We start from the raw sequence: 27,083 nt of genomic DNA on the forward strand, positions 1-27,083 counted from the left end.
CCTCCACCAGGCAGCCTTCTAGATTGCTCTCTGTTGCAAGCGGTGAGAACCGTCACGGTTAGGGGGAGCGGGGAGGCGGGGCGCCCAGACTCTGCTCCTGGCTGATGTTCAGAGCTGCCCAGGTGTGGCATGCACCCGAGTGATGCTATTCTTTCTCTCATGTAAAGCTATCTCAATGAAATTAATTTAAAAACAGATACTACAGAATTTGTAAAGTGACTTTTCCAGGCCCCCTTTCTTTTCTGTGGCACAAGAGGTTTCACTAATAGCTTTTGGTGAACACCATGGGATGCATTGGATCGACCTTCCCGTGGTGCATCCCCATTCATTGGGGAAACTGAAGATCCTTCCTAGCCGACTGAATCCACATGGATCCCAGTCACTTTCAAAGCCATTAACTGGCTACGGAAGAAGGGCAAACGCTAGAAGAAGAAGGTGAACACCATTAATGTGTCATTACTGTGAGGTGCCTTGGTTTTTTGCACTCTATAGTAATTGGAGGCCACTGTGAGGCGAATATCCTTAGCTTGCTTCATCGAATGCTCCTTTGCCTGACAGACTTTCTTCCATTTCTTCTGAAAAACTGCTCAAGGTTAATTCTTGTGCTTGAACTCATCCTGGCTATGGAACCTGGTTTGAGATCCAAGTCCATTTCCATGTGTGATCTCCCATGCATGTTATGACTTTATTGTCATGACGGGGGCGGGTAAGAGCAGACAAAGGAAAATAGACCCTTCTATGTAGTCATCTTGGCTCCACCCTGGCCTTTGTTTCTTCTTCTTTTTTTAAAGGTCTGTTAATTTTTTTTTAACTTTATTCATTTTTTATTGGATAGAGACAGAGAGAAATTGAGAGAGAAGGGGGAGATAGAGAGGAAGAGAGACAGAGAGACACCTGCAGCCCTGCTTCACCACCTGTGAAGCGACTCCCCTGCAGGTGGGGAGCCGGACTCGTCCTTGCGCTTAACCCACTGCGCTACCGCCTGTTTCTTTTTCTTTTTGATTTTCTTTCTTTCTTTCATTCTTCTTCTTCTTCTTTTTTTTTTTTTTTTTTGCCTACAGGCTTATCGCTGGGGTTCAGTGCCTGCACTATCAATCCAGTGCTCCTGGAAGCTATTTTTTCCCTTTTGTTGCCCTTGTTGTTTATCGTTGTTATTGTTACTATTGCTGTCGTTGTTATTGGATAGGACAGAAAGAAGTCGAGAGAGGAGGGGAAGACAGAGGTGGGGAGAGAAAGACACCTGCAGACCTGCTTCACCCTACCACCGCAGGTGGGGAGCCGGGGGCTCGAACTGGGATCATTACACCAGTCCTTGTGCTTAGTGCCATGTGCACTAACCCACTGTACTGTTGTTCGACCCCCTCTTTTTGATTTTTTAAAAAATTTTTTCTCTATAAAAAGGAAACATTGACAAAACCATAGGTAAGAGGGGTATAACGCCACACAATTCCTGCCACCAGAACTCTGTATCCCATCCCCTCCACTGATAGCTTTCCTATTCTTTATGTCTCTGGGAGCATGGCTTCTGTAATTGCTTATCTGATGAACATGGACTCTGATTTAAAAAATTTTTTTTAATATTTATTCCCTTTTTGTTGCCCTTGTTTTATTGTTGTAGTTATTCTTGTTGTTGTCATTGTCAGATAGGACAGAGAGAAATGGAGAGAGGAGGGGAAGACAGAGAGGGGGAGAGAAAGACAGACACCTGCAGACCTGCTTCACTGCCTATGAAGCAACTCCCCTGCAGGTGGGGAGCCGGGGCCTCGAACCGGTATGCCGGTCTTGGACTCTGATTTTTAAAGGCATATTTGTTTATTCATTTATTTATTGGATAGAGAGAAACTGAGGTGGAAGGAGGAGATAGAGATTTAGAGATACCTGCAGCACTGTTTCACTGCTCATGAAGCTTCCCCCCCTGCAGGTGGGTACTGGGGACTTGAACCTGGGTCCTTGCACATAACATGTGTGCTTAACTGAGTTCACTACTGCCCCCTTACACTTTTTTTTCCCCCACCAGAGTAATCCCTAGGGCTCGGTGTTTGAATCCAGTGATGAGCCCATCACTGCTGGTGGCAACTTTTTCCTCCCCTCCCTCCTTTTTCTTCTTTTCTTTTCTTTTTATAGGACAGAAAAAAATTGAGAGGAGATGGGGAGATAGAGGAGGAGAAAGAAAGACAGACACTGTTTGTGAAGCTTCTCCCTACACACACTGCAGGTAGGGATTAGGGGCTTGAACCTGGGTCCTTGCCCATGATTAAGTGTGTACATAACCAGATGCACAGCCACCTGGCCCCAGCCCCTATTTTTATAATATAACAGTATGTGTGTCACACAGAGGTGGTGATATTTCAACAAGGTTAAGGTACATTTCAAGTGCTTGATAATATCTGTGTTATCTGAAACATAGTGGCTCCTTAGCCAGCAGTTGCTATGCTATTAAGAACTTTAATATCAATCCAAGAGATCTGTCATGTTATTGTCCCCATAGGAGTGTCCGGATATTATTGGGAGGAAGTTGAGACCAGCGGGTTAAACCTCTTATCTAAGGTCACCCAGCTAGTAAACAACAGAACTAAATCCAAGCTTGGCAAATATCTAGTGCACTGTTATCCAAAGGACTCAGAAACAAAAGACTCCAAATGTTTCCTATTTAGTAAACTCCCCAAGTCTCCCTCCTGGCATGGAATGGTACTGACCCAATTGTCTATTTCTCCCACCCATGGGACGGACACAATGACCTTTCTGGCCCTCCTCAGATTCCCTCCCTTACTGCTCCATACCCTGCTCCCCCCACCACCACATGATTTCTGCACTCACATTTCAAAGCCCTAAGAGATTAGTAGTTACCACCACTATCGAGGAGAGAAAAGAAATAAAAGGACTCCAGGCCAGGGCATGCAGTTTCTAGCCTTTCTCATGCTACTGCTGTGACCTAGGAAAAGTCCCTTCTCCTTCTAGCTCTTGGCTTGGGGTGAGTGGGGGTGGGGGGGCAGCACAGGAATCCTAGATTTCAAAAATCCCTTCACCCCATGTACATTTGTTGGAACCTTTACTGTGGCTTCCAAGGGCAGGAAAGTGGGAGCACATCTCCCACTGTTTGGAACTGGATGCTTCCCTTCCCTCCCCCAGTGATCTGTCAGCTGCCCCAGGACAGGGAGCAGGCTTTCCTAGTGGCTGCAACTCTAGCTTTTGTTACAGTCTGGAATGTTCCAAAGATTAAAGAAGTTATCTGTTGAACAAATTTGTCTTTCACCTGGACCAAAAAAAAAAAATGTTTCTGTCCACTTTAGCCACCCCCACCCCCACAAGAGACCAGAGAAAGAGTCATAAAAGTTTATTATATGAAAGAAAGAACATGGCTTCTGTACATCTATTTACAGAACAGACAGACTTATTTACAGCCAGATGGAGGCCTTGGTGTGGGTGGGGAATGATGCCTAGAAAAGCCTGAGGAGGCTGGAGAAACCTTCTGTGGCTTCCACATAGGGCAGAGCAGCAAGGAGAGAAAGCAGACACTGGAAGCAGGAACAGGGCTCCAGTTCATCCTAGGTGGAGACTTGGTGGATGTGTAGCCAGTGGGATGGAGCCCAGAGCCTACACTGGATTTAGAAGGCGCAAGGGAGATCCTGGATTTGAACACAGAACATTCTTGGGCTCATCACAGTGTCCTTGGGGTGCTCTGGGAAGAGCTCTGTACCCGGCTGTCCGCAGTGCTACCTGTGATTGCAGGGGCCAGTGACCTCAGAGGGTCACAGCTCACTGGAATGAACAGCAGGCTCCAACTTGTGGGACAAGGCCGTGAGGACCTTGTCAAACTTCTCATAGCGCCGGACCTGGCTGTTGCTGGCGCCCTGGCTGCCCCAGAGCAAGCGCATCTGGAACTCGGTGCTGAACACTTCCAAGAGCTCCGGCCGGGCCTGGAATCCTGTAGGGTAGGGCACAGAGGTCAGGGACCACCATCCAGTCACCAAATCTCCTGGTCCTCCTGTCCATCCAGTCACCAAATCTCCTGTCCATCCAGTCACCAAATCTCCTGGTCCTGCCTATGACCTTACAAGGTTTGTTCATGAACCTAGTATTTGTCCTTATACCTGCATAATATAGTGTCTAATAATTTTTTGTTAATTATTTTTTATTTATTTATAGGCTGGACTCAGAAATGAAGAGAGAAGGGGGAGAGAGAAGGAAAGAGAGAGACACTCGCAGCGCTACTTCACCACTTGTGGAGTTTCTCCTCTTGCTTGAATACGGGGCTTGAACATGGGTCCCCCTCTATTTTTATTATTTATTTATTTATTTATTCCCTTTTGTTGTCCTTGTTGTTTTATTGTTGTAGTTGTTATTGATGTCGTCGTTGTTAGGAGAGAGAAATGGAGAGAGGAGGGGAAGACAAAGGGGGGAAAGAAAGACAGACACCTGCAGACCTGTTTCACCACCTGTGAAGCGACTCTCCTGAAGGTGGGGAGCCGGGGGCTCAAACCGGGATCCTTACGTCGGTCCTTGAGCTTTGTGCCACAGCGCTTAACCCGCTGCGCTACTGCCTGACTCCCTTTATTATTTATTAATGAGAGAGAGGAGAGGAGAGGGAAGGAAAGGAGAGGACAAAAGAGAGAGAGAGAGAGAGAATCAGAGCAGCATGCTGGCATGTGATGCCAGGGACTGAACTTGCTACCACTATGCCACCTCCCAGGCCACAAAGAGATTCTTTTTTTTTTTTTCAAAGAGATAGTTTTACTTATTTATTTATTTTAATGATTAGAAGATAGCACCTGTGCTTGTTTTTGTTTAATTAGTGGACAAAGCCTTTATTAGACAAGTGCAAAGACTAACTCCTCTTTTGCAACCCAGAACACACTATTCAGTATGAGTTCTGATACCTAGAAGGAACATAGCTAAAGATAAATCAATAAGGGGATTATTGGAGGACAGGCCCGAAAGGCAGCTCACTTGGACAGTGCACTTGCTTTGTCAGTGGCACAGTCCAGGTCTGAGCCCAGCCCCAGCACACCGAGAGCAGCTTCAGTGCCATGTTGTCTTTCTTTCTCTCTTTCTTTTCTTTGTTTTTTTAAAAATTTATTATCTTTATTTATTGGATAGAGACAGCCAGAAATCAAGAGGAAGGGGGGTGATAGAGAGGGAGTGAGACAGAGAGACACCTGCAGCCCTTCTTCACCACTCGTAAAGCTTTCCTCCCTCAGGTGGGGACAGGGGGCTTGAACCCAGGTCCTTGAGCATTGTAATACATGCGCTCAACCAGGTGCGCCACCACCTGGCCCCTCTTTCTCTCTGTTTCTGTGTCTGTCTCTATCTGAAAAAGTCTATGGTTATACCACCCTGAACACACTCAATCTCATCTAAAAGCATTACTCTGGAGCAGTGAAGCTCCAGTGATGACCAAAAGATAATTACAAAAAGATAAAATACTAATGACTATGGGGGGAGGGTCTTGAGGTGATTTTTATTTTCTTGTATTTTTATCTTTTTAAATACAATTTTCTTTCTTTCTTTCTTTTTGTTCTTTTTCTTTCTTTTTTTAAACCAGAGCATTGCTCAGCTCTGGTTTATGGTGGTGTGGGGGATTGAACCTGGGACTTTGGAACATCAGGTATGACAGTGTCTTTGCATAACCATTATGCTATCTACCCTCCACCCTACAATTTTCTTTTTTTTAATTTTTATTTATTTATTATTGGATAGAGACAGAGAGAAATTGAGAGGGGAGGAAGAGAGAGGGAAAGAGACAGAGAAACAACTGCAGCCATGCTTCACTACTTGTAAAGCTTTCCCCCTGCAGGGGGGACCGGGGGCTTGAACTTGGGTTCTTGTGCACTGTAACGTGTGCTTAACCAGGTTCAAGGAAAAAAGAAAAAGAAAAAAGAAAAAAAAAAAAGGCCTGGCCCCTAATATATATAATTTATTAATGAGAGTGGTCCAGGAGGTGGCCCAGTGATAAAGCTTTGGACTCTCAAGCATGAGGTCCCAAGTTAGATTCCCGGCAGCACATGTGCCAGAGCAATGTCTGGTTCTCTCCTCCTATCTTTCTCATAAATAAATAAAATCTTTAAAAAAATTATTAATGAGAAAGGAGGAGAAAGAGAAAGAACCAGACATCACTCTGGTACATGTGCTGCCAGGGACTGAACTCAGGACCTCAAGCTTGAGAGTCCAATGTTTTATCCACTGTGCCACCTTCTGGACCACTTTTCTATATTTTCCACATGTATTTATTTAATAATAAGGGAGGGGGGAGGAGGGAAAGAGAGAGAAAGAAATCGAGAGAGAGAATCTGGGCATCTCTCTGCCATATGAGATGCTAAGGATTACAGTCGGGATTTTTTGCTTGAGAATCTGCCATTTCATCCATTTTCCACTCTTAGGTTGCCTAATAATATATACATATATGTATTTGAATATATTTTTAAGATTTATCTATTTATTTTCATGAGAAAAACTAGCAGCAGCTCAGTTCTGGCATATGGTGGTTCTGAGAATTGAACCTGGAAACCTCAGGTGGCTCAGGCATGCCAGTCTGTTGAGAAACTACTTTGAAATCCCCCCAGCTCAAGAAATGCATATATATTTTGTAAGTTAATGGAAGTTTAGAGTTATTTTGGAAAGGTTAAAGAGGTGGAGAAGACATGAGCCAGAGTGCTCACAGGACTTTTCCTCTGGGTAATTAGGTGTGTGTGTGTGATTTTTTTTTTTTACATCTTGTTTTTGCTGAGCTGTAATATCTGATTTGTCCATAAGTTAAATCCTGCCCAGAGCAGTAAAAATTGTCTGAGGCCACTTTCTCTCTGCTTCCACAAAAGTGAGTTCTAGACTGTGCAGGGCAGGTCTGTCTCAGAGCTTTGCAAACTGCTCTGCAAATTAGACCTGTCAGAAAGCCCCCTTCACAGATAACAATACCAAGGCTCAGCTACTCAATTCTGATCCTCCTTGGATCATCTTTGCCCCCTACACTACCCCCTTTCCAGGGGGGCACTTGCCACTATCAGTTTCCTGCTGAACTGATGACTGAGGTAGACTCAGGGGAGATGGGGCAAGAGAGATGGGGACCAGTGACTGTCTCGTGTCCTAGGTGTGTCGCGTGACTCACCCTGAAGCTTGACCTCAGCGTTGGTGTGGTACAGGCCTCCGTGATGGGCCACCGTGCGGGCAGCCTCCAGATGGGCCAGCACCACCTCCACGCCATGCTCTGTGCTGCCCCAGGGCTCGGGGCCCTCTGCTGGTGCTGAGTCACACTCCAGCAGCGTGATGAGTGGCAACACGTGAGGAAACGTGGTGTTGCTCAGTGGCGGGCCCTCTGCAGGGAGAGAGACAGCGGGTGCTTAGAGACACTGCAGGGCCCACGGCCTACACGGTCTCAGAAGCTGAGGTGCACGAGCCTGCCTGAGACCCCAGAGGGCCCCCTGGACAAACTCTTCTTTTCAGATTCCTCCAGCCAAACCCAGGCCAACTTTGACTCAGCCCAGGGCCAGACCTGGAGGCGGCTTTCTCAGTCAGGCATCAGCAGTCAGCACAAGCACAATGGCTTGCACCGAGTTCTGCCATGTTCTCATCAGGACTCACACAAAGAGGGTCAGAACCTGTCTAAGGCCACACAGCAAAGGTGAGGAAAGTACCTTTGCCCTCATTAAGGCTCTTCAGAAATGGCTTGAGCTTCTTTTCATAGAGAATGGCACCCTCTGTGTGTCGCTGCCGCAGGGTCATCCATGTCTGTTCCAACCGGGCAATCTGAGGAGGACAGACAGTGAGGGACCAGTTGGGGAAGGGCCCACAGGAACCACAGGTCAACCTGCTAAGTGAACACGCAGGTGGAGGATAAGAATGGTTATGATCAGTCAGGGAGGTGGATCAAGTGTTGGATTCTCAAGTATGAGGTCCCAAGTTCGATCCCAGACATCAAATGTATCAGAGAGATGCTCTAATTATTTTTCTCTCTCTTTCTTCCTCTCCCTCACAAGTAAATAAAAAGAAAAAGAATGATGGGGTTTGGGTGGTGGCACACCTGGTTAAGCACACACATTACATAGGCTCAAGGCCTGTAGGGGGAAAGCTTCACAAGTGGTGAAGCAGTGCAGAGGGTGTCTCTCTCTTTCTTCCTCTCTCTATCTCCTCCTCTCTCAATGTTTGTCTGCCTCTATCCAATAAATAAATTATATATATGATATATATGATATATATATATATATATATATGATATCACCATGCATATGCCAGGAGTAGTGGTGACTACTGTTCACATGTCTCCCATAAAGACCTCACAGGAAAGCATCTTACAGATGAGGGAAGTCATCTACGGCCATACCACCCTGAACACCACCCATCGGCTCTCTGTCAGATGAGGGAACAAAGACTCAGAGAGGGGAATGACTTGCCCAAGGCCATTGCAAATAGAAGTGTCAGAGCTAGGAGCCCAGGCCTCTGCCATTGGGACCCTGGGGTTATTATTTACTACGCTGTAGAGAGAAAGTGTAGTGTAAATAATGCTGGGCTCTGAGATTAAACAGGCCTAGTTCCATTGCCAACTCTTTCAGCTTCTGGGTGGACTTTGGCAAGTACAACCCTGTCTTAATTTCTCCATTAAGTAAAATGGGTACAATAAAAGTACCCCGTGAAACTGTTTCAACCTAGTGTGCTGGCTAAAAGACAGGCAGTTTATATGTATCCCTGTCATTCATCTAGTGCTCCTCATTCGTTTTGCAGGTGGGAAACTGAGGCCCAGAGAAGGGGAAAGACTTGGCTCAGAACAGGTCAGCATTTAGAGAACTCAGTCTTCCAACGCTGCCTGGAAAATCACAAAGCCTTTCCTAAGTAAAGATCCAGCCATCCCAAAGGAATGCATCCCATGGCGCTTCCAGACAGACTACCTGATGTCGGGCTCGAGTGGGCCCCTCCATACCTGGGCCATGTCCAGGGCGCCCATGACGGCAGCAAAGCTGAACATGTTGCCCATGGTCCCACGGAGCTCAGCCGCCAGCTGGATGGTCTTGTGCAGAAGTGCTGCCCGCTCCTCCGCAGAGCCTGTGCAGCCCAGGATGTCCACAGCCAGCATGATGGACATGGTGTGGAACCTGTGGGCGGGACCAAGTCAGAGGGGCGGACCGAGGAGCCCAAAGTGGGAGGGGCGGAGTGAGGGAAAGATAGACTGGGTGCTCCTGATTGGCCAATGTACGTCAGGGGCGGAGCCAGAGTCTCCAGAGAGCACAGCTGAGCAGCTTGGTCGGTGGGATTCACCGGCAGAGCGATTTTGTAATCAAGAAGAGAAGGAAGTCAGAGATGGTGTGAGCAGCTCGGCATGGACTGTAGAGGACGCAGAAGGTGAATTCTGAGATACAGGGTTCAGTCTTTGGCAAACTCGGTGGGCTGGGAACTAGATAACCAAGAATTGCAATTGGTCGATGACGAGGGGGAGTGGTCAGCACTCCTGGGAGCCTGGGCTGAGAGACTGTTTGGCCAACCGGTCACAGCAAAAGGGGGTGGGGGGTGGTGCGGGAGCTCTGGGGTTTTCCTGCGTATCCCCAGGTGCCAATGCTTGCCTCACCTTTCCAGCAGGTCTAGTCGTAGCTGCCGGCCATGGGGGAGGGTGAGCAGCTCCATGCCCCAGCGGACTCCCATTAGGGTCTGCATCTCCTTGGTAACGCCCAGTATCCTAGCAACCTGCAAGGACGCCCCGAGGGCTGATTAATTTCCTGCCGTGGCTGGTTCAAGTCTTCTGGGAGTCAGAGGGCTTTATCTGGGAGGGCAGCCTGCCTGTGAGAGGTTGGGTTTGAATTTCATCTTTACAGATAATACCTCTGATCATGGAGTGAATGGGCCTTGTTTTTCCCGTCTGTGAAATGGGGAGGGGTTCTGTGTGAGTGAGTGGGAACTTGCCCAGAGGTGCCTGACATGTTAAATATTTTGTTAAGATTATGGACCAGGACACACTTATTCCAGAAGGCAAGTCTGAGCTCCAAGAGGAAGAAAGAACCAGCCCAGTCACACTGAGCCAAGAACCCAGGATCATTCCATCATGCCTTGTGCTCTTCACAGAACCTTTCTGCACCCTGTTCTTGATCCCTGAGCTTGGAAACCAGCAAGACTAAGTAATAACTGTCCTCCCAAGTGCCAGAATGGGAAAGGTGAAGCACAGAGAATGCCCAGCCCCTTAGATTGTCCAAGATTCATTCAGAGCAAAGAAACCAGAACAAGGGTTCATTTATCAGGTAATGATTTTTGCTGACTTTGTCCACCAGGGGGCGCAGAGGAAAGAGTCAAGTCTTAGATTCCAAAACCAGCCTTTCTCTAGGATTAAAAGGAAAAAAAAAAAAAAAGCACTCCAGGGAAGTCAGACACCACTGGGTTTGCAGACTGCAAAGTTTCAGTGCCAAACTGACAGTTGGGCAGTGGTGTACCAGGTTGATCCTACATTATCATTGCATAAGGACCTGGGTTCAAGTCCCTGGTCCCCACTTATAGCAGAGAAGCTTCACTAGCAGTGAAGCAGTGTTATAGGTGTCTTTCTCCCTATCTCCCCACCATCAATTTCTCTCTGTGTCAAATAAAATAAATATTAATTAAAGTAAATAATTAAAAAGAATATCTTGCTTTTCAAATAGGGGAACACAGAGACATGCAAAAAGGTAACACGGTTAACTCAGAGTTCTACAGAAAATGAAGGACAAACAGCCAAAGTCCAGGCTCATTCACTGAATTGGGGGGAGGATTAGAGTTCAGAGATTCACTCTGGACCCCCTAAATGAGAGGATAGAGGTGCTGCCCCTGCCCCAGCACCTACCAAGCAGTCAACCTTGGTGACGTGTCGGGCCAGTGTCCGGGCATCCACCTCTGCCAGCAGCTCCTTGACCTTGCGCAGGAGCCCCACCTCCAGGGGACGGTTATCCTTGGGGATCAGCAGGGACTGAAAGGTGGCTGGGTTGAAGGAAGAGGTGGCTTCCACAATGGGGGCTGTGAAGGCTCTGCCCCAGTCTCCTTCTGAGGCCCCACTTTCTGACAGTTCCTTTAGTCTCTCCCCATAACTCCGGGTCTGTTGGCTGGAGGCCTCAGATGCCGACCACTCACGGCTGCCACGGACAGGAGGCTGGAGCTGGCAGTAATGGCCTGAGTCTGGATCACTGTAGCTGCTGAGCGAAGGTGATGGGGAAGCGTTGCAGAGGGTGTGGGAGGGGCTGGTATAAGAGACCTTGTCCAATTCCCCAGGGAGCTTTGGGGCACTTCCAGGACACAGCTGGGGCTCACTGGAGCGGCGAGTGACAGGAGAGACAGGCAGTGCTGTGGCTGAGGGGACAGCGGGGGCAGCATGGACACGGGTCACTGCAGGGAAATGGAGGGAAAAGACTGGTTATTGGAGCTCCCACTCTGGGAGCCTCCCCCAGCTGCAGCCCAAAGCACAGGTTCCAGCCACCCTTACAGAGCAATGGCCCTACCTCCAGACAGCCAGGCCAGGCCCAGTAGAATCTGACCAGCCCTTCATGACCCTCTGAAGCCACCTGGATCCCAGGAATTTGTAATGCACTGGCCTGAGACTGCTGTGGCCTTGGGAAACCACTAAGGCACTTGGAGGAGCTTTTAGCAATGCAGGGAAGCTAAGCGCTTACTGGAGTTCATTGTGTCATGTGGAATTATTTTCTCAATGAATTAGTAATAATGATTTATTGTGTGCATGGCATGCTGGAGATATACCAGTCAACAACAGTAAAACCATCATCCCAAATTAGAGGTGATGTTTATGGAGCTCTTACTGCCTGCGAGATCCTTGTTTGTACCTTAATCCACTTACTCTCTCAACATGCTGTAAAGTAAGTACTTTTATGATCCTTATTCTACAAATGAAAAAAATTTAGGCTTAGAGAGTTGACTGACCACCTGGCCAGTCACCCAGCCAGTAAGTGGAAGATCTGGGATTTAAAAGCAGGTATTGGGTGGGGGAGATAGCATAATGGTTATGCAAAGAGACTCTCATGCCTGAGGCTCCAAAGTCCCAGGTTCAATCCCCTGCACTACCATAAGCCAGCAGTGCTCTAGTGTTTCTCTGTGTGTGTCTCCCTGCATCTAAATAAAAATTAAATAAATAAAAACAGGTATCAGGGCTGGGGAGATAGCTTAACAACTTTCATGGGTGGGGGAGATAGCATAATGGTTATGCACACAGACTCTTAGGCCTGGGGCTCTGAGGTTCCAAATTCAATCCCCATAAATCAGAACTCTGGTAAGTAAATAAATAAAACCAGCTGTCAGGGCTGGGGAGATAGTGATTATGAACTAGACTTTCATGCCTGAGCTTCTAAGGTCCTGGGTTCAATCCCCATCACCATCACAAACCAGAGTTGAGCAATGCTCTGATCTCTCTGTGTATCCATCTCTCTGTCCTTCTCTATCATTAAAAATAAGTAAAATGAACCAGGTGTCATGACACTTGGGTCCTTTCCAATGTCACATTCCTTAGAAATCATAAAAAAAAATACAGTGAATAACTTCTGACCAAAATATATTTAATTACCAGAGAACTGCCCAGCTCTGGCTTATAGTGGTGCTGGATGCTGGGGATTGAACCTGGGACCTTTGGTGCATCAGGCATGAAAATATTTTTGCATAACCATTATACCATTATACTATCTCCAGAGCCCTAACCAGAGATTTTTAACTTTCACATTGAGGAGACTGACTTGAAGGCCAAGTTTGTAGTTATGACCCATTGGCAGTCATGTATTTAGGAAGAATGTGTGATAGCCGCCCCACCCCACCCAGCAACAGAGCACTTTGCAAAAGAGGGACTTCTAGGCTGCCCGTCTCACTGCTCACGTTGCCTGCCATGTGAACAAGATGCAAAGTGGCTTGCTGAAGACTTTTCTTTTCCCACCAGAAATGAACTACCAGAAACAGGTTAAGCGCAGGTGGCACAAAGTGCAAAGACTGGCTCGAAGATCCCTGTTTGAGCCCCTGGCTCCCCACCTGCAGGGGAGTCGCTTCACAGGTGGTGAAGCAGGTCGGCAGGTGTCTGTCTTTCTCTCCCCCTCTCTGTCTTCCCCTCCTCGCTCCATTTCTCTCTGTCCTATCCAAAAATGACAACATCAATAACAATAAAAAAATAACAAAGGCATGATCCTGCGATTCCTCTCCTGGGGATATATCGTAAGGAACCCAACACACCCATCCAAAAAGATCTGAGTACACATATGTTCTTGGCAGCACAATTTGTAATAGCCAAAACCTGGAAGCAACCCAGGTGTTCAACAACAGATGAGTGGCTGAGCAAGTTGTGGTCTATGGAACACAATGGAATACTACTCAGCTATAAAAAATGGTGACTTCACCGTTTTCAGCCGATCTTGGATGGACCTTGAAAAATTCATGTTAAGTGAAATAAGTCAGAAACAGAAGGATGAATATGGGGTGATCTCACTCTCAGGCAGAAGTTTAAAAACAAGATCAGAAATGAAAACACAATTAGAACCTGAAATGGAATTGGCATATCGCACCAAAGTAAAAGACTCTGGGGTGGGTGGGTGGGGAGAATACAGGTCCATGAAAGATGATAAATGACATAGTGGGGGTTGTATTGTTAAATGGGAAATTGGGGAATGTTATGCATGTACAAACTATTGTATTTACTGTTGAATGTAAAACATTAATTCCCCAATAAAGAAATAAATTAAAAAAAAACCAAAACGAACTAGCAGTGATTTTCGGCAACTGAAATTTTCTTTGTATTGAAAAAAAAAAATGCAGGGGTGGGTACTTTCTGTTGTGATTCTAAAAGTGCTCTGAGAAATTAACTCTATTTAGTGGCTGGGGAGGTGGCTTGGTTGGTGGGATGTTGAACTTGCGTGTGTGAGGTCCTGGGTTTGATCCCTACATTCCAAATGGTAGAACTTTGTCCCTTTCTCTTTTGCTAATTAAATAAACAAATCTTTGAAAATGTTGAAGTCTTGTGAAGAGGAAAATGCACAGCATGACCAACCTACTTTGAGGTGATCATTTGGAATTAGAGATACATTAAGTTCCAGCCAATGCAGGTCTGGGAAGACTACCTTCCAGATGGTTATGCATAGCTAGTGAGGGCCACGCATTGCTGCACTGGTACACCTAACAGCATTTGAACCAGGAATGATAGCAGAGTGAGCCTTCAGCAGCCTTCTCTGCATTCAGGAGAAGGCACTGGAAACTACTGCCTGCATAGGGCCTGATACCTGCTAGGGGCCCAATACATCACCGCTGAATGAACACGCAAACAAGCACGAGTTTGTTTGATAAGTTTACATCAACAGCCCCATCGGCAGGTTTGTAGTGTCAGCTCTTGCAAGGCATGAATCTCAGAAAAAAAAAAAATGTAGAAATGCATGCAATTATATAGTGCAACAGAAGTCATTCTCAGTGACACAAAAGTCATTCCCACCAGATGTTCCCACATGCTCCTACCCCTTCTGCTGGGCATACCAGTGCTGTAGGCAGGGGAGCTGGGACTCTCAGAGATGGGGGTCATAGGTGAGTGCAAGTCTGGGATCTGATCCATACTGAGAGCACAGTTGCGGATGGATTCCCGGGGGTGGGGCAGTGATGCGCTGTGGAAGAGACACATTCATTAGCAGAGAGCTCAGAGGTCAGGGTCCTTGGACAGCCCAAGACCTTAATAATGTAGGCCATATCTACTCCATTCTCAATCTGCTGAGTTTCAGAGGTAGAAAAGGCATGGAAAAGTTCAAGTTCAACATTCTCACTGACAGATACCAAAGCTGAAGCTCAGAGGAGGAAGGACTTAGCTCCCAGTCTGCATTGCGTTATATAACATAGAACAGCCTTCTTTTCTGAGATCTTTGCTTTCCACATGGAGAAGCTAAAGAGAGGGTAGCCTGAAGGGTGGGGGCCCATTAGCCTGGTCTCCCTTGCTGCTGATGGCTCAGCACACACAGCTTGCAGATCTGGCACCACTGTGGACATTGGTTCCAAAGCACAGAGTGAGGGGCTGCTGGCCATGGGGGATCCAGCCGTGAATTCTTTTTTTTTTTTTTTTCTTTCTTTTTAATTGGAGCACCGCTCAGCTCTGGCTTATGGTGGTGCAGGGGATTGAACCTGGGACTTTGGAGCCTCAGGCATGAAAGTCTCTTTGCATCACCATTATACTATCTACCCCTGCTCCCAGCCATGAATTCTACAGCCCCTGGCTCAGGCCTGTACCTATGGCACCATGAAGACTTATCTGAGTGCCGGTGGCACAGGAGGAGTCTCTTTGCAAACAGCTTGGGGTCACAGAAATCAGCACAGGCACTGGGTTTGAATCTTGGTGTTCTCTCTCTCCCTCTCTCTCCCTGTTATGAATGAGTGAATGAAGTTAAGCTCTCAGAACAGTAACAGAGATGCAGAAATTTCTTTCTATAAACAGCACTGTCCAATTAATTTTAAAAATGGACTTCTGCCTTCCATCATCCCGTCTGTCATACGCTCCTTTTATTTTACCAAATGCTGGGGCTGGGTGGTGATGCACCTGGCTGAGCACTCATGTAACAGGGCACAGGTTCCTGCCACTGTCACAAGCGGCTTCCCTCCAAGTCTGACCCCTCATCTATAAAGTGGGGGTAGGGACAGGAGCCACCTCCCAGGGTGGGGACATGTGAGCCAATGAGACTGGGCATGGAGAGTACTCAGCGGGAGGCCAGGCACACAGTAGGACATCAGGAATGATACCTGCTGTGGCTTTTGCTGCCATGGAGGCCTGGTCTCACCCAGCGCAAATCACTGATCAGGTGTTGCTGAAATGTGGCTGAGAGTTGGGCAGCAGAGATGACTCATCACCAGAGCCCTGGTGCTCTGATGCCCACCTTGGCCTAGCAAGAGGTGGGCAGAGGTGGCAAGCAATGGCCCCCTCTCTGGGACAGTGGGAGGTCTCTGCCTACCTGGCAGAGCAGCCATCACCTCGGGTGACCTTGTCGCTGGTGAGCCCATCTGTCATGGTGATGCTGCGTCGCTTCATGTGGTTGCCCTTGGAGCCCGAGGGGCTGGCAGGGCTGCCCACTTTGCTGCTGGCCTGGCTTAGACCATAGCTGGCCTCCAGGTAGCGCAGGGGGAAAGTGCGGTTGACTGGGCAGTAGATGATGGCGCCACTCTGCTCGGACACCGCCTTGCGGCTGCCCACATGATACCGCACCAGCGCAGGCACGTGGTCGAAGCTCTCCTGCTCAAAGAGGTATTGGATGTGGGTGTAGCTCTCGCCTGCCTTCACTACCACCTTGTTGATCTTGAAGTGCAGGGCCTGGTTGCGCCAGCGGCATGTGAGTACATAGTCCCCCAGGCTGGTGAGTGAGTCTCGGATGAGGAAGTCACCGTTACGCTGAACCAGAGTCTCCGAAACCTGCAGGAGGCAAGGGTCAGACTGGAGGTATCAGGGGAAGGAGGGAAGAAGCCTGGGACCCAGGGGAGGTGGTAAACAGAGATCTCTCCAGCTTGGGAGGAGAGACACAAGGACCCCACCTTCAGAGGCAGCGCCTTAGCCCAGATACCCTGTCTCAGGGACACAGGGACACAGGAAAGGGCGGACTTAACTCTGGAGTGGAACCACAGGCACCCAGGGTATAAGGGAACTGAAGATAACCATGATCTGAAATATAGGTCTCAACCCTCTCCTTGGGGCTCACAAGGGACAGAGGGAAATTCCTGCCTCCTTTTCTCCAAGCAAGCAGTGCTCTAGAACAACTTGTACCTCAAAGTTTCTCTCAACCTTTCTGCCCTGCCCATCTGGGGAGTTCCTCTATATTTCATAGTGGTTCTGTCCTCAATGCCCCCTTTTTAGGACTTGCCCATACTTCCTGCTGAGCACACATTCCATGCTGACATCTCTCTCACTGGATTCTGCTGTTTATTTGCCTGTCAGTCTCCACTCTGAGCCAACTCTTGTACCCATCTCAGTATCCTTGATACACAGCACAGAACTTGGCAGTGTTGGTGTTTGGCAAAGCATCATAGAATGAATGAAAGAGATCCAGAAAAATAGCTCACTTGGATAGTGCACTGCTTTACCATTTGTGCAATCTAGATTCGAGTCTTACCACCACAGCATTGAAGGAAGCTTTGGTGCTATGGTGCCTCTCCCCCTCTGTCTCTCTGTCTCTCTCTCTCTCCCTCTCCTCTCTCTCTCTCCTCTATCTTAAAAAAACTAGAGTGAATGGAAGAGGGAGCAGGTGACTATTGGTCCAAGTCTGTGTCTTAGCCTGGAAACTCAACTTTGCCAAAAACAGAGTTGCCAAAGGATTAATACTACTCAAACACACAAAAAAAAGACTGATGTATAGACCAGTTACAATTACCATAAAATAAACAGTAATGACAATAATAACATTGAGCTATAATATTCACTGGGTTCCATTTTTACAGATAAGAAAAAAATAGGCTGAAATGGTGAAGGGACTGTTCAAACCAGTAAACAGCAGAACAGACTTCATGCCAGTCCACTCTGATTGGACCTACCAAGCATTAAGTCTGAGCCTCTTTGGACTGCTGCTGGCTAAGGTGGTACGTGGAAGGGTCTAGAAATGAGATCAAAACACAAGGCCCACTCACCTCCCGGGGGATGCGACCATGGTACCAGGCATGGCTGCGGAGGTCTGTGCTGCTGAGTTTAAGTTCTTCCTCCAATTCCTTGTGCAGTTTCTCTGGTGATGAGTCCAGGATATACTTCTCCTTGGAGAACTGGGCAGGAGACAGCAAGAGTTGGCATTCAATGCAAAGTCTCCCTTCTCTCCCCTTTCCAACTGCCTCTGAATCCAGGAAAACTTTTATCCCAGGACCTTAGGAGTCCCTGGGCACAAATGCCAGGAATGTCACTATTATGCCATGAGTTACTATTATGGCAGGAGTAAGGGAAAAATCAATCCTCTCCAAAGAGTGCCTCCTCTGTGCCAGACCATGTGCTATGAGTCAGGAATAAGTTGTGCAACAAAGAAAAAAGGCTCTGTCTTCATGGAAGCTCCTTGTCTCAGCTGGGAAGGAAAAGTAGCATGGACCTTTGAGCCGCCTGTGGTCAGCACCACAGCACTGGACAGCGACAAAGAGCCCTGGCTTTCAGAAGGAGAAGCTTGCTGAAAATTTCCCCTGGGGAGATGACAGTTACAAAACACTTATGCACTAGGCTCACCAAACTGACTTTGAAGTAAGATGTCAAGCTGTGTGGGGGAGAGTATTTCTAGAGGTGGATCTAGGAGAGTAGGCTGTAAACCTGTTGGTATCCTGGCAAGGCCACAAACTTAGGGTTGGGTGGATGAACATATACTGTGGAGTGGTGAAGTAAAAGGGTGGAGGGGACAGTTGTAAGTAGGGCTACGGAGGTCCCCCACACAGACATCTGCCTTATCCTTTACACTTCCTAAAGCCCTTTCTCCTTTGCATTTCCTTGTCAGGGAAAACTGTGGTCCAAAGGGAAGTATAAGAGCACTCACTAAAAAATACCCAACCAAGATTTCCCTCTTCTACCTGCCCATGGGGATAATCCTGGTTTCCTGGTCATTGATGCCTGGGGTTGGAAGATGATACACATAGCAGCCCTAAGCACAGGCAGCTGTGTGTACCCCCATCACAGAGTCCAGACTGGTTCTGGTTATGCCATCAGAGTTGTCTGAGCTTCAGTATCTTCCTTTGTAAAATGGGTTCGGTGACAGATATGAACCTACTCTACTGTGTTGCAAAGATGAAAGGAGAAAAACACTCCAGAAAACTGTGACTATCAAAAAGATGTCATTGTCACCGTGAGGATATTGCTTCCTATCCTCTCCCACCTCCAGGGCCCAAAGATGACTGCTTTAGGACAAACAGATCCCAGAACAGGCCAGATGACAGACAGAAGAAAGGGGGCGCTGATGGGTCTGGCTTCAGCCCAATTGACAACCTTGTCAGTCCATTTCCTGCCTATTTAGCTTTTTCATGGAACTCATTAGCCAACCCTCTCTGCTCCCACACTTCCTGTTCACCCCACTGACACTGCTCCCAAGACACCCTGATTCCCAGCTTCAGAGACAGCTAGTCTCTGATTCCAATATTTCAGCATCAAGTCCTTGCTTTGGGTTGAAAGCCCCAAAATCATTGAAACAGGCAGCCTCTGTTGGGGGTGGGGGGCACAGAGAACTCTATGAAATCCTAGGCTTTCTGAATGTTTAGAGGTACACACAGAGACAGCATGAGAGGTAATATCTTAGAGCAGAGCAAAGTGTCCCTTTCTATCTAACCAGGGATGGTGGAGTCCCTGAAAGGCAGTATTTTCACTGGAGCCCTAACGAGGGGCTCAGGGAGACAGGCAATAGCATCAGGATGGGGAGGGCAGGTAGACTGGAGGGCAGGTGGAAGAGCTGCTGGAAAGAAAGCAGCTTGGTCAGGCCCTGTGGGCAGAGCCAAGCCCCTAGGGAAAGGGCCTGAAAGGCTTCAGAAAGATTGGGGGGGGGTGATAGGGGGCAGGTGTGGCAGGGTTATGAGACTGCCTCGGGGAGCTGGGGCTTAACCAGAGGCCACAGCAGTGCCATATATGGTTTTTAAGTATTTGGGGGCAGGCTCAATCTGCTGTGTGGAGTGTCTTGTGTCTTCCAGGCAACAGCAGGACAGAGTGGGGCATGGGGAGGAGGGTTGGGGAAAGGGTTTTTAAAGTGTCACAGATATGTACAGAGAGGAGTCCAGGCAGAGATTTTGGGGGGACAATGCAGTCTATGGTCAGGGGCAGCTTGGTGATGGGTGTGTAAAAATGTGGACTTTGAGGAATTATTGGTGCTCTGAAAACTGAAGGGGGTTGCTCAGGGGCAGGTAGGGCCTGAGGGAGATTATGTGACAGGGAGGCCCAGGACTGAGCTGAAATTTGTACTTCCTCAGATACCTACACTATTGGGAGTGGAGGGGGTTGTTGTTCTTTGAGGGTGTCCCTGGCCTCCCTCCTGGTACTACACCACACCCTAGGGAGGGAAGAGTGGGAGTCACTGGGAAAAGAACACCCACACCCCAGCTCTGGGAGCCCTTGGCCATGCACAGAGCATGCAATGGAGCACTTCTCCGATCCCATAGCTGCAGCAAGAGAGGCGTGGAGCAAAGAAAGCCCCAAGATTATGCCTGCAACAGCGTGACCTTGAGCCAGTCACTTTCCCTCCCTGGGCAGCCGGTTCTGTAAAAGGGAGGAGAGGATGGGAAACTGAGCTCCACTTCTCCAGGTATAATCATTGATCAGTGATCATCTGTAGGGGCAAGTTTGGTCCTCTAATGTTGTACCCAAGGGTGAGAGATCCTAGGGTCTCTGTGCCCTAGTCCCCCTCGACCTGGGGGTCGGCGACTCCCCCCAGAAAAGAGGGGGGCTGGGGGCACGAATGCTGCATCCCTGGGCTCACCGCACTGCTATTGGCCAGAGATGATCTCACCGCCTCCCGGCCTGCGCGCTCCTGATTGGCCGGCGCGGGGATGCTGCGCTCCGCTGCCGGTGGGGCCGTCACTCTAGCGGACTCGGAGCGTGTGTGCGCCCCAGGGAGCACGGGGGTGACGCGCCCAGAGTCCCCCAGGGAGCTTGGGAGACTAAACACTGAGAACCCCGGGTCCGGGTCCAAACCCCTGTCCAGAAGCCCGCGCCCTGCAAGCTCTCCCTAGTTCCCTTATAGTTGGCACCCCAAGCAAAGCCATCCCCAGATGATGCTCTGCAGAGAGGCGGGGTCCGGGTCCTCCCCTCCACCCCCTTCCGTTTAACCCTTTCGCTGCCAAGGAGCCGTCCCGCACTGCCCGGCCGGCTAGGTTGAGACGCACGCCCTGAGCTTGCCCGAGCCCACCCACAGGGCAAGAGGGTGGCGGGCGCACCGGCCCTAGTCCCGGCCCCCATGGCGTGCCCTGGGCTTCCCGCCCTTCACTCAGCCCGCGCACCCGAGCCCGGCGCTCCCGGTACAATGGGGAGCCCGGCTGCCTGGGTCAGCCACTGGGACCTGAGCGCTCGTGGAGGCTAGCAGGACGCCGGGGCTCCCCACCTCCTGGTGCCCGCTGTCCCAGCCCAGCTCCTCTCGGGGACGCCAGCAGCACCGGCACTGCAGCCCCCGAAATCCCGAGTTCCGGGAGTGGCAGCGGACCCTCACCCCTGGGCGCCCAGAGGTGAGGCTGGGACGACCCCGCCCCCTCCCGCAGCCTGCACCCCCGGCCCGGCCGAACCCTGCCCGGCACCGGGCAACTGAAGATCTCCCCAACTCCCGAGCCCCGGGCGGAGTGGCCAGGGGTCCCGGACCCGCGCGCCCGGCGGGGGCCGAGCCGCCCCCTCACCTGCACCTGCACGAAGGAGCCGCGGTAGAAGCAGCAGGCAGCCGCCGACAGGGCGCTCCACAGGCTGCACCGCTCGGTCATGGTGGGGCCGGGGGTCCGGGGCCGGGGCGCTGCCGGGGGCGGCGGCCGGCGGGACCGGGGCGCGGGGACCGACCAGCCTGGGCACCGGCTGCGCTTGGCTCTCCGCGGCGCGATTACCTCATCGCCTGGTCGGGGGAGGAGCGGGGAGGCGGGGCAGGGAGACCCCACCCTCCAGCCGGCCAGGGGAGGGGAGGGGGCCATTGTTCCTCCCTTCGCCCGCCCCCAGCTCCCGCCCCTAGCCCCGGGCGCAGGAGCCCGGAGAGCCCCAGCTGGCAGCGGTCGGGGACCGGGAGCTAAGGTTCTGCTCTGGGGGCGCGTCGGGGGATGGGGGGGGACACCGATGGGTGTGAGGACCCCCGGGCCGGCCAAGGGGGTGGTTCCTGCTTCCTCCGCATTTGCCGCATCCCTTCTGACCCCAAGCGGGCAGAGACTTTAAATTAAATCATACATCTAAAGCTGGAAACATCCCTGCATGACTGTGACCAAATCCTTTGTGGCCCCAGGAAATGTCCTGGAGCCCAGGATTTCTCATCTCTGGTTGGAAGAGGCCGCTGTTAGGAATCTCGAGATGCTCAACCGACAGGCTCCGGGGGAGCAGAAAGCCAGTGGTTAGAGCACGAATATGGCTTGAATAAAAGGGTCCCCACCAGCCCCTTTTCTTGGAGACAGGGTTTATTCCTCTGGAAAACACCTATGCGGACCTCACAGAACTCTTGTGAGCACCAGCTGAGCAGACACATGTATTCCGAGAGGACAGAGTGAGTGCTCAACAAACACACGCTCTTAGTTTTCAAATTTAGTGTCTTGGAATCTGGACTTTTGATACTAGAATAATAAGCTTTTCAGTGCAAAGGGAGTTATCGCTGATTTTGCATCAGCCTGGGGTTCAAATCCTATTGAGGGACTGGGAGATAGCCCACCCAGTGGAGTGCACACCTTACCATGATCATAAGTGTGGGTTTGTGCGCACCCTATCCCCTGCAAGGGAAGCTCCATGGATGGCAGAACAGTCTCTCTCCTTTATTTCTCTCTCACTGTCTGTCCCTAACTGAAATTAAACAGGGGAAAATGGCCAACTGGGAGCTGTGGAATCATATATAGTTGGGAGCTGGAGGGGGAAAAAAATCTTTTGAGAGGTTCTTGACCTCAGGCAAGTTGGTTCACCTTTCTAGGATGCAATTGTTTTGCTTGATGGTTTTCTGCCAATACATCTGAAGTTGAAGAAGCTTGTAATTTTATGGACTTGGAAGGTTAGAATCCTTGCCATAGAATCAAAGGATTCAGCTCCTAGTCAGAGTGCTGGAAGCTGAGTATCTCAGGGCAAGAATAGCCGTCTTTCTGACAGAGAGGCAGAGAAAGTGAAAGAGACCATAGCACTGGAAGCCTAGGAGGTGACTCAGTGGATAAAGCATTGAATTCTTAAAAAAAAAAAAAAAAAAAAAGATCTTTATTTATTGCATAGAGACAGCCAGAAATAAAGAAGGCAGGGGGAGATGAGAGAGAGAGACCTGCAGCACTGCTTGGGGATCAGGGGCTCAAACCCGGGTCCATATACATTGTACCATGTGCACTCAACCAGGTGCACCATTACCAGGTCCCAAGCATCAAACTCTCAAGCATGAGGGCCTGAGTTTGATCCCTGGCATTACTGTGTACCAGACTGATGTTCTGGTTCTCTCCCCCCTCTCTCTTTCTGTCTCTCTCATGTAAATAAACATTAAAAAAGAGAAAGGGGTCGGGTGGTAGTGCAGTAGGTTAAGCACACATGGCACAAAGCGTAAGGACCGGCATAAGGATCCCAGTTGGACCCCTTGGTTTCCCACCTGCAGGGGGGTCACTTCACAGGCAGCGAAGCAGGTCTGCCGGTGTCTATTTTTCTCCTCCCCTCTCTCTTTTCCCCTCCTCACTCAATTTCTCTCTGTCCTATCCAACAATGATGACATCAGTAATGACAACAATAATAACTACAACAATAAAACAAGGGCAACAAAAGGGAAAATAAATATTTAAAAAAAAAAAGACAGAGAAACAACAGCATCAAAACTCTTCAGTGCAGTAGAGGCCAGGCTCAAACCTGGGTCATGCACATGGCAAAGCAGTGCACTATCCAAGTGAGCTATTTTACCAGCCCTGCATTTCTGGAAACTGACTCATGGTTCCATCCTTGTCTACAGCTTAAAGTAAAAACCAGCATCCTTGTGATGTCATCGTTAAGAGGGCTGTTCCATCAGTTCTAGAGTAGGTTTTCTTTTCTTCATTTGTTTTTGAAGTACTATGCCTTGGACATGTTGTAATCTCACTATTCCCAGGCCATTGTTTTCTCTTTTAATTTTAGATAAAGAGGTAGAAAGAGCAAGGGAGGGAGGGAGGTAGAGAGAGAAAATCATAGCAGCATTCCGCCATCTGTAGAGCTTCTTCTGGTGCTGTCAGTGGTGCTCCCATTGTGCCAGGACTTGACCCAGGTCCCAGAGTATGGCACAGAGTGAACTCTACCAGCCTTTATTATTTCCTTTTAACTTTAATCAATTTTATTTGATAGGACAGAGAGGAATTGAGAGAAGGGTGGTAGATAGAGAGAAAGAGAGACCTGCAGCACAGCCTCACTACTCATGAAACTCCCTCTCCCATACACTTAGGGATCAGAGGCTTGGACCAGGTCCTTACTCATGGTAATATGTATGCTCACTCAGGTATGCCACCAACCTGCCAGTTTGGTTTTTTTTTCCTCCAGGGTTATTGTGGACCACCCTTTCATTTCAGAAGAGACCACAGCACCAGAGCTGTCACGGCAGCTCCCATGTAGTGCCAGGCCTGCACATAGGCAGTGCAGGTGCTCTATCCAGCCTCTAAATTACATTATTTAAAATAGATTATTAGGGCTGGTGAAATAGTGCACTTGGATAGTGCGTTGCTTTGCCATGAGCCATTCAGGTTCAAGCCTTGCCACCCTCGGTCCCAACCTGTAGGGGGCAGACTTCACAAGTGGTGAAACACTATTGCAGGTCTCTCTAGCTCCCCCTTCCCTCTCAACTCCTGTCTCTATCCAAAAAATAATATAAAATAAGATAAAATAAAATAGAAGAGAAAGAAACCAGGGAACCCGAGCTTGGCTCTGGCATATGTGATAGTGGGAATTGAATGAGGGCTCTAATGCTTTATCCACTATGCCATCTCCTGGGCCAGTTAAATTACTTTTTTCTTTATTCCTATAAACTAAAGGAAGGGGGTGGGGGTATATAGCATAATGGTTATGCAAAAAGACTCTCATGCCTGAGGCCCTAAAGTTCCTTGTTCAATCCTCCACACCACCATAAGCCAGAGCTGATCTGTGCTCTGGTAAAAAAAAAAAATAAAAGAAAATAAAGAAAATAAAGGGAAAGCCCCCACAACTATGGACATCTAATCTTTGACAAAGGGGCCCAGACTATTACATGGGGAAAGCAGAGTTTCTTCAACAAATGGTGTTGGAAACAATGGGTTGAAACATGCAGAAGAATGAAACTGAATCACTGTATTTCACCAAATACAAAAGTAAATTCCAAGTGGATCAAGGACTTGGATGTTAGACCACAACCTATCAGATACTTAGAGGAAAATATTGGCAGAACTCTTTTCTGCATAAATTTTAAAGACATCTTCAATGAAATGAATCCAATTACAAAGAAGACTAAGGCAAGTATAAACCTATGGGACTACATCAAATTAAAAAGCTTCTTCACAGCAAAAGAAACCACTACCCAAACCAAGAGACCCCTCACAGAATGGGAGAAGATATTTACATGCCATACATCAGACAAGAGTTTAAAGAGCTTGCCAGACTCAACAAGACAACAAATAACCCCATCCAAAAATGGGGGGAGGATATGGACAGAATATTCACCACAGAAGAGATCCAAAGGGCCGAGAAACACATGAAGAAATTCTCCAAGTCTGATTGTCAGAGAAATGCAAATAAAGACAACAATGAGATACCACTTCACTCCTGTGAGAATGTCATACATCAGAAAAGGTAACAGCAGCAAATGCTGGAGAGGGTGTGGGGTCAAAGGAACCCTCCTACACTGCTGGTGGGAATGTCAATTGGTCCAACCTCTGTGGAGAACAGTCTGGAAAACTCTCACAAGGCTAGAAATGGACCTACCCTATTATCCTGCAATTCCTCTCCTGGGGATATATCCTAAGGAACCCAACACACCCATCCAAAAAGATCTGAGTACACATATGTTCTTGGCAGCACAATTTGTAATAGCCAAAACCTGGAAGCAACCCAGGTGTCCAACAACAGATGAGTGGCTGAGCAAGTTGTGGTCTATATACACAGTGGAATACTACTCAGCTATAAAAAATGGTGACTTTACCATTTTCAGCCGATCTTGGATGGACCTTGAAAAATTCATGTTGAGTGAAATAAGTCAGAAACAGAAGGATGAATATGGGATGATCTCACTCTCAGGCAGAAGTTGAAAAACAAGATCAGAAAAGGAAACACAAGTAGAACCTGAAATGGAATCGGCGTATTGCACCAAAGTAAAAAACTCTGGGGTGGGTAGGTGGAAGAATACAGGTCCAAGAAGGATGACAGAGGACCTAATGGGGGTTGTATTGTTATATGGGAAACTGGGGAATGTTATGCATGTACAAACTATTGTATTTACTGTTGAATGTAAAACATTAATTCCCCAATAAAGAAATTTAAATAAATAAATAAATAAAGGGAGGGGGCCAGGTGGTGATGCACACAGTACAGTGTGCAAGGACTCGGGTTCAAGCCCCTGGTCCTCACCTGCAGGAGGAAGCTTCACAAGTAGTGAAGCAGGCCTGCAGTGTCTCTTTCCCTTTCTTTTCAACATTCTCTTTTTAAAATTTTTTAAAAATTATTTTTATTTGTTTATTGGATAGAGACAATCGGAAATTGAGAAGGAAGGAAATTGAGATAGAGAGGGCAAAACACAGGGGCTGAGGGGCTGGTTGAGTGCACATGTCATAATGTACAAGGAGCCAGGTTCAAGCCCCTAGTCCCCACCTGTAAGGGAAAGTTTTGCAAGTGCTGCAGGTGTCTCTCTGTCTCTCTTCCTCTCTATCTCCTTCTTTCCTCTCAATTTGACTATCACTAGCCAATAAATAAATAAATATAATAAAATATTTAAAAAGAAAGTTTAAAAGAGAGAGAGAGCAAGAGACAGAGAGAGACCTGCAGCATTACTTCACCACTTGTAAAGCTTTCCCCTTGCAAGTGGGGACTGGGGGCTCGAGCCTGGACCCTAGGGCACTGTAATGTGTGTGTTCAACCAGGTGTGCCACCACCTGGCCCCTTCTCTTTCCCTTTCTATCTTCCCCCTCCCCTCTCAATTTCTCTCTGTCCTTATCCAATAATAAGTAAATAAAAATATTTTTTAAAAAGAAATGCTTTAAAGAAAAAACTAAAGGGCAAATACCATAAGCCTTGCAGGGACCTCAGCCCCATCAGTGAAGGTGGTCACACTGTTTTGTCTGGCACCGGAGCCTCATCAGGTGCTGAAGTATGTCCCTGTGTCCCTCCAACTGGCATTGGTCACTGCTTGAGTCTGGTACCTTAAGACCATTTGACCATCCTGACACATAACTTTCTTATTTTGATAGAATAGAGAGAAAATGAGATGGATGAGAGACAGAGAGGGAAAGAGACAGAAAGATAACTGCAGCCCTGATTTACTGCTTGTGAAGCTTTCCTCCTGCAGGTGGGGACCAGGGACTTGAACCTGTGT

General features: G+C 48.4%; 1 protein-coding gene and 1 non-coding gene across 3 annotated transcripts in view; one reads left to right on the forward strand and one right to left on the reverse strand.

Moving 5' to 3' along the window:
• Positions 1-3,319: 3,319 nt before the first annotated feature.
• SH2D3C (SH2 domain containing 3C) overlaps positions 3,320-27,083 on the reverse strand; it is a 39,887-nt gene continuing 16,123 nt past the window's right edge. The window contains exons 1-10 of one of the 2 annotated variants that reach the window (XM_007528852.2): positions 21,259-21,692; positions 17,557-17,685; positions 15,897-16,351; positions 14,443-14,567; positions 10,784-11,319; positions 9,548-9,663; positions 8,906-9,077; positions 7,626-7,737; positions 7,100-7,306; positions 3,320-3,925 (exon numbers count right to left, since the gene is read on the reverse strand). In XM_007528852.2, the coding sequence (XP_007528914.2) occupies positions 3,750-3,925; positions 7,100-7,306; positions 7,626-7,737; positions 8,906-9,077; positions 9,548-9,663; positions 10,784-11,319; positions 14,443-14,567; positions 15,897-16,351; positions 17,557-17,685; positions 21,259-21,540 (2,310 nt within the window). In that variant the 5' untranslated portion in view covers positions 21,541-21,692 and the 3' untranslated portion in view covers positions 3,320-3,749. Of the gene's footprint in view, positions 3,926-7,099; positions 7,307-7,625; positions 7,738-8,905; positions 9,078-9,547; positions 9,664-10,783; positions 11,320-14,442; positions 14,568-15,896; positions 16,352-17,556; positions 17,726-21,258; positions 21,693-27,083 lie in introns of those variants that run through there. The other variant, XM_060200217.1, reaches the window with a different exon arrangement.
• LOC132541133 (small nucleolar RNA SNORA40) lies at positions 4,765-4,891 on the forward strand. Its single transcript, XR_009552306.1, has one exon. It is a non-coding gene; the product is annotated as a small nucleolar RNA SNORA40 (small nucleolar RNA).

Source organism: Erinaceus europaeus, chromosome 10 (assembly GCF_950295315.1).
Source record: "Erinaceus europaeus chromosome 10, mEriEur2.1, whole genome shotgun sequence".
In the NCBI taxonomy this organism is placed as follows: Eukaryota; Metazoa; Chordata; class Mammalia; order Eulipotyphla; family Erinaceidae; genus Erinaceus; species Erinaceus europaeus.